Genomic DNA, 7,402 nt, shown 5'->3' with positions numbered 1-7,402 from the left:
ACCCTCTGCCTTCACGCCTTGGGTTCCCGCTCTTTTCCTACGGTGGAGATCTACTGACCCAGATCTGAGGGTGCAAAATCGTCTAAGGGTTTGGAGGGCTCTTCATAAACCCTTAGAGCTTCACTCACGGCTCATTTGGTACTGGAATGGTTCTCGGGTTTTCACTAGTCTCTTACACTTAGATCCGTCTCCATTTATCGCCTCCTCCTGGACTCCATCAACAGCTCCGAGAACTCATGCTTATTTCCCAAGGACACTGTGCAGGTAATGTATTTTGTTCTGAAATTAAACACAGTTTTTCGTTATGGATTATCTCCTTCTTCCGGGATTAGGCACAAGCTTTGCATGCGTTTTAACATGAGTTTCACTGCTGGATTGTATGCATCTATTAACTGTTTGTCCCTTGTTATTTGTCGTTTGAAGGTAAGGATTATAGCAATGCCTCCCTTTTGCTTGCGGATTGACAGAGCTTCATTGTTTCGACCTTCTCCGCCGCGTGCCAGGTAAGCAAATCGGCCCTAAGATATTAGTGCGAAAACTGGAGGCTTTACCCTTGATGTGCCTGAGACGGCTGTGATTTATACATGTTTGCATTCTTCCATTTTTCTTCTGTTCACAGGCTTCCTGTTGTCTAAAATCCAAGCGAGGAATTCCAGAGTAGGGTCCTCATGGTTTGCATGTGTTCTCGTATCTCAGGTTTTTGTGTTCCTGGCTTACCCTGTTGGGTTATGAGGAACAGGCGGTTCCCTTGCGCGGGATAAGCCTTAACCCTGTACAACGGTTGAGTTATTCGAAGGCAACCTTGTTTTTCTATGTTTAGTCATTCAGATGCAACTGTTTATATGTAAATGATAAGGGTCGCTATTGAACTGGCCGCTGTATATGGACCCCTCTGTTCAAAGGGTGTTTTATTTAGATTTAATGAATATAATTAAATTGCTCTTTCGGTTTCATCGCTTTTATTACAACTTGCTCTGTAATTGTTGGTTCACTTCTGGTTTTTCCTCGGATAGTTTAAATGACATGCCGCTTGTATTTACAGTATACTCAGTCCGACATTATTGGCTTGCCATTCTGATTCGGTTTGTTGTTAATTCTAGTCCTGTGAATGGTATGTATTCCGGTTCTCCCGCTACCGCATTACGCTATTGTCCTCAAGAAGGGTAGTTGATTTCCCCTTGCTACTCATCTTTGTTTAAATGCCCCTTTTCACAGTTACAGAACGTTGTTTTACCAGCATTACCAGCATATGGGTATTTACTGTTAATGAGCTTAAGTTATAATGGAAATGTTAGATTGTTACAGAGTATATATATATATATATATATATATATATATATATATATATATATATATATACTTGGTTTGAATATGTGTACATTCATGTAAATACTTACGCTGTATATTACGGTTATGGTAGTTTCTGTGGTTGCACTTGTTTGTCCTTTGAATGGATACTAGGGAATCTAGATTTGGTTCGTATTTCCCCGGTAGCTCTTCTTAAGTTAATCGTTCTCGTAATAATTACTTCTTCAGTACCGTTCGGTTAACTGTAATTGTTTCACAGTTATAGCAACCTGTTTCGTAATGTTTACCTCTTTCGATGTCATTGGTTATATGCTATTTCACAGTTTTAAGTGAACTTTCTTGCTACTACAGACTCGCATAGTCTCTAAACCCTAAACTATGTTCACAATGTCTATTTAGATGCTTTGTCCAGCGGGTATTCAGTTAGGATAACCCTGGCTGGCAGTCTAAAATAGCCCGAGGCCTTTTCCATTCCTTCTTTTTAATAATGGATAAACTCAATAATTAAAGATAGTTTAATCATTCTTTTAATGCACTAACTGTTCGGATAACCACGGGAGTGCTTCTAATCCGACCCATTGTTTATATGTTTTTCTATTGAACTACCATTAGCATATCAGGTTTTTCCCTTTAACAGTTATCTGACATTTAATCAGTAATATTTGCCTGAATCAAATATATTACAGCAACATGATATCGATGTGGGATTTTATAATGTAATGGGTCTTCCTGTCAACTACTGGGAATTTAGCTAACAGTATTGTCTACAATCACTATTGCACTAATTTTCCTTCAAATACTAATATGTTGAACTAATTTTTCCTTCAAATACTATTACGTACCTGGTTCGCCAGATTTGTATATATGCTTCTGAAGTTCACCTACAATCCATGTTTGCTCTTGTCCTCCCAACCATGAGACCCATCGCTAAGACTGGAATCTCCCCCCGGAGCTATCTTGCAGGGTTACAGCCCTCAACAAGATACATGCACCTTGTGCCTGGTTATCTGGTCATTACCAGACTTAACCAGCTTCCTTTTCCTTCCCTTTCTGTCTGTCCCTACAACACATAATTCTTTTCTCTACCCCCTTTTTCCCTTCGAGGCCTTTCCCGTTAGGGAGAGTAGTTTCATCCCGTTTTCATAACTGATTTCTTTAACGGGAGAGTAGTTTCATCAAGTTTTCATAACTGATTTCTTTTTCAAATCCTACTTTCAGAAGTTGCCAGCATTTCAAGAAGAATATATTTTTCCAATATATATTTAATTCACAATAAAATAATATGATTAGAGTTTTTTTTTAAAAAAACAGTCTCTCAACTCTATCTCTTACTACAGTAAAATTTCAATATTTACATTTTCTCAGGGTCATCACAGGTACTATAGTGTTATTAACTAAATTTGATTTTTAAGCTGACCCAAATTACTTTAACAAATTACCAATTACCAATTCACCATGGTAAAAAGGGAAAAAACAAATATTTATTTTAATATGGGTATAACACTTATTTTAATATTTTATTTTGATTAAATATTTTCTTATTTCGAATTACCCAGCAACCGATCTTCGGTCATACCCAAGCAACCGATCATCCATCATTCCAATAGGATATATCTTGCATACAACCATGTAAGAAGCTCCACATTTTGTTCAGAGGAATCTGATGCATTCACTTTCAAAACTTCCAATAGGAAATATCCTGCGTAAAACCATGTAAGAAGCTCCACATTTTGCTCAGAGGAATCTGATGCATTCACTTTCAAAACTTCCGCCATCTCAGATTTCCATAAAATATCAATGTATCCAATTTACTAAGATACACCATTAATATATATATGCTAATTACAGGCTTACAGTTATATCTCTTAAATATCGACCATTCTCCTGGCCACTGCTTTTTTCATTATTACTACAATCACAATGATCTAGGTCGACAGGCTTATTAAAGTTCTGCAATTATAATGTATTCAACTTTGGTAACTTTAACGACCGCTGGAGATAGATATATATATATGACACACTTTACTGTACATAAACATGATACAAATTGAAGTATGAGATTCCCATAATTTGGATTTGGTAGAACAATAGTCAGAGCGTTCTGAATCATTAGTGACATGCTGCATTTCAAGCCATTAATAACGTCGCCTAAGTTCAAAAGTAAGATTAGAATATGATGTACATACACAGACAGGATTGATTCGATGTAAGGATAGATGGCCCCACATTTGAAAATGATTATTTTGAATTCATAAAGTTTTTGCAGATTTTGTAGGGTGCTCGGTGTTCTTAGCTCTGGCCTTCACTAATTTATCAAGCTCTTCAACCCCTCCCACCATTTCGACTTCCTGCATGACGTCTCAGATCAATATAGTTCACCTCTATAGCAATGAACAATGCAAAGTTGTTTCACAGAAAACAAGGAATTGGGCAACAATGACATGACTCACTTTTGGTCCAAGGAAGAGACCGTAAGGAACTCCATTAAACTTATCTGCATGGTGGAGCTGCGATTGCATTCCAAATTGTGTATATAGTTAGCCTCAGTTTTTTAATATTCTAAGTTTCTTCTGGTCAACAAAAGGAAGAATATTGACAAACCTGATGTGCAGCTGCAACCCTCTGAAGGTATGGGACATCTGCAATAGGTCCCACTGGAAAATGACGGTGAACTAGACCATCATGTACAAACATATATGCCATGCCAAATACAGTGATCCCCAGGCCCTGCAAAGCAAATAATCCACACATTTTCCTGACAAAATTGACACTGATTTGAAAAACAAAACAAGAAGAATTTTAATATAGGTTAGGTTGGGGAAATTGATATCAGAACTTACAGCACCAAAGCACAGTCCTGGTACAAAGCCTTTGTTGAAAAATCCATAAGATAAAGGGGAAATGGCAGGGACAACATTAATAATAGCAAACATGTCATTCATCTCAAAGGGACCTTCTCTTAGTCTGTGATCCAACTGCCACAAATCCATGTTAACATGGCAGTTCAAATAATAACTTTTAATCAATCAATTGGAGATGTTCAGGGATAAATGTTCAGGGAGTTGAACACAAGGAATCAATTTTGCCTATAGTACTTTGTATTGACGTTAGATTTACCATGAATAAGTGCAGTATTAGAACACTGCTTACCTATTGATTTAACTATATAACAATATTACACAGAACAAACATCTTAATTGAATTATATACCATATAAAACTCTACAATAAATCATTTCATATCAATATGATTATCACAGACAGTTCGATCTTAGAAGTTCAAACATAATAATGTATGGTTAACATAAGAAAACATGTACCTCATGCATACTCCATAAAGAGGAATGCGAAAGAGCTCGATGTGCCCAACGAGCCCATGCCTCCATTCCAATCTGCAATAGAATTTTATCATTTCTTTGAATAAGATCACTTGACCTAACTGTGTATTATATCTGATCGGAAAAAATCTATTTTTTCTTCCAATGTACTCAGTCTTACCGTTGCTCCAACAACTAGAGAAAATATGCCAAACATCTCTGCGAAAGGAACCTCTCCACCCTGGAGGAAAACAATGAGAAATTCAATTATTATCAATCAATATTTCTCAATTATAATAATCATTGGAGCTGTGAGACCTTATCAAAAGCGTGAGATAATTAATTATTTAAGTTAGGAGACCCTACAAAACTTTTGGAACGATAGAGATATGAATTCAGTGAGGATTGTTGGTCAACAGAGATATATTTTTTAATTCAATTTATGAAGCACACAGATGGACATATTGCAAAAAGAGATATATGCATTCAATTAGTAGGCCAATGTTTATCTTAGAATTATTTTTAATTTAATTTATAAAGCGCAGAGACAGATATATAAAAAATAAAGCATAGAGACAGTATATTAAAACAAAATTCCGAATAATGTTTTTGCAGCGTTTTATCTTATTTAATTAGTTAATAAATTTACAAAGGATATTTTTCATTCCTGGGCTATTGTTTTTACATAGACCAACCTAACCAATTCAGCTGTCCAACTAACTCAAATTCAGTAATATTTTGGAACAGTTAAATTCAGAAATATTTTTAAAATAGGTAACCTTTTAGTAACATTTCAAGAATATTTTGAAATTGTCACATTCAAAAATATTCAAAATCTAGATAAAAATAGCAAACCAATTCAAACCTTAAAAACCAGAAAAGACCAACTTTCAAAATCAAACTCCATGACTCACAGACATATTCTACCTGTACCTCCATGATTCACAGACATACTCTACCTGTACCTCTCAGTATTCAGATAAAGACTTTACCTATACCTTTCAAGAATCATGATAGAGGAAAACCAATGAGCAAAAACCAAACCAGAAGAGTTCAAACATTATCACATACAAAAGAGAAAAGTTACTACATCATATATCTGATTGAGGAAATATACTTTTAAATATCAAACATCTTCCCTTTATACCTTTCTCACTTTAAACCTGAATTATTTGCTATCAGGCCTACTCCAACCATTACACCCCATTACAGACAGATATTTCCCCACCAAGACATACAAATACCTGCACTTGCCAAACAAACCGATAGTAGACTGCCCCTGCTGCCATGGAAGTGATACCAACAGTGGAAGCAATGGCAGCAAACAAATATGCATATCGTTCAACCTTCTTCCTCTCTCTTTTCTCAGACACTTTTCTCAAGCTTTCATCTATTTTCACTAACTCAAACGCCAACTTTGACTGCAAGGGCTCATCAATAGTCTCCTGACCACTTTTCTCCAGGCCATTTTCTGTTTCTGTTTGGTGAAATTTTTCACTCAATGCCATATTGCACAATGACAACCTTTCCATACCATAAGATGCAGGAGCAGTCCTAATACTAGCAAGACCAAGGCCAGAAATGTCTCGTCTGGGCCATGGCTCGTTCAAGAAAAATTTCAAGGCAGTGTGGTCTGCTATAGTTGGATGGTAGGGGCAGTTAGAAAACCTAGTGCTCCATGAAAAAAAAGAATTCATGTCTACCAGTACTGTCATCAAAAAAACCAACCCCAAGTAACTTTCTCCTAAAGCTCGCTCCTTCCTTGAGCAAGGAGAATTCAGATGGCTCAGACCTATTATACTTCTTCAATGGACTGCACGGTTCAGATTTTATCTGAAACTTTATTCCCAACCCACCTTAACCCACCTTGCTTCTCTGTCTAATACACGTGCCAAATCCCACTTCCTCCATACTTTTAACGTGGCAAGTACCCATTTGCAGTTGCAGGAAGCTCCGTCTCAAATCAATGCAATTCCCATCCAATAGCCTTACTTTTTGGTCAAGCAATGCACTGGAGTCTGGACAATGGGCATTTTTCTTCATATTCCCTGAAAGTGCCCCCACACTGTGGGATGACCAGTGATAGAAGGGACGCTTTCTCCACCGACTTCAAATCTCTATTACTTGTTAATTAGACTCAACGTACGTTGTACATTTACTCAAATAATTCTCTGTAACTTTTTTTTTCATCCATTCATCATAATGTCTCAATTATTTTCAACTCTCCTTCGCGTATTGGCTGACACATGTCGCTGTGAGTCTAACCCCTTGCCCTCTCCTATAGTTACATACCGACACCTCTCACTGCCTTCCATAAACCCTAGTGGGTTTTGTATGTGAAGTTTACCGAACTTGCACTACCATTTCCTTTCCCTCTCATATAATTACAACATATGCACGTGCGAGGATACCTCATACGGATTCATACTCAATATCAAGTTCAATAATGTCAATATGGACCAATGTAAAGATCCAGTGACATCACATCCAAGTAGCCTCGCACCGACTTAAAAGGCAAATATTTTTGCGTGTGGGGACAAAATGTAAGGATCTTGAAATGTTATGTATGATTTCGTGGTGGAATGTTCCATAGTTTTTGAGCAAACTTACAAAATAGGTATTTTTGAATCACATTATAGTTGGAAATTGAATTGGAGTAATCTGAGTTAGGCTCAATATTAAATATAGCAGCTGTTACTATAATATCAAGAGTATATTTAACAACTCAGTAAGCTAGATATTTTTGGAATTTATGACTTAGAAAGAATAGATTTGGGC

At 36.7% G+C, this 7,402-nt stretch overlaps 1 protein-coding gene across 1 annotated transcript; it reads right to left on the bottom strand.

Moving 5' to 3' along the window:
* Window positions 1-3,307: 3,307 nt before the first annotated feature.
* On the bottom strand, window positions 3,308-6,132 carry LOC149169830 (beta-carotene hydroxylase 2, chloroplastic-like). The gene is made up of 7 exons (XM_089425356.1): window positions 5,869-6,132; window positions 4,806-4,865; window positions 4,628-4,699; window positions 4,149-4,283; window positions 3,910-4,035; window positions 3,759-3,815; window positions 3,308-3,656 (listed from the first exon to the last, which is right to left on the bottom strand). The coding sequence occupies exons 1-7, from the start codon at window positions 6,130-6,132 to the stop codon at window positions 3,558-3,560; spliced, it is 813 nt and encodes a 270-aa protein (XP_089281482.1). The 3' UTR covers window positions 3,308-3,557.
* Between the last annotated feature and the right edge of the window lie 1,270 nt (window positions 6,133-7,402).

Source organism: Pinus tabuliformis, chromosome 4_2 (assembly GCF_031772625.1).
Source record: "Pinus tabuliformis cultivar Carrire ecotype Pingquan chromosome 4_2, CPIR1, whole genome shotgun sequence".
Taxonomy (NCBI): Eukaryota; Viridiplantae; Streptophyta; class Pinopsida; order Pinales; family Pinaceae; genus Pinus; species Pinus tabuliformis.
This window is presented reverse-complemented; position numbering and strand designations above follow the sequence as displayed.

Bases quoted from the DNA above. Each gene is read 5' to 3' on its own strand.
- LOC149169830 (XM_089425356.1), bottom strand. From the start codon at position 6,132: ATGGCATTGAGTGAAAAATTTCACCAAACAGAAACAGAAAATGGCCTG. The intron at 4,036-4,148 runs GTAAGTTCTGAT...TTTGCTTTGCAG, and splicing joins CAGGACTGTGCTTTGGTGCT to GGCCTGGGGATCACTGTATT. The intron at 3,816-3,909 runs GTTTGTCAATAT...ATGCAATCGCAG, and splicing joins GGGTTGCAGCTGCACATCAG to CTCCACCATGCAGATAAGTT.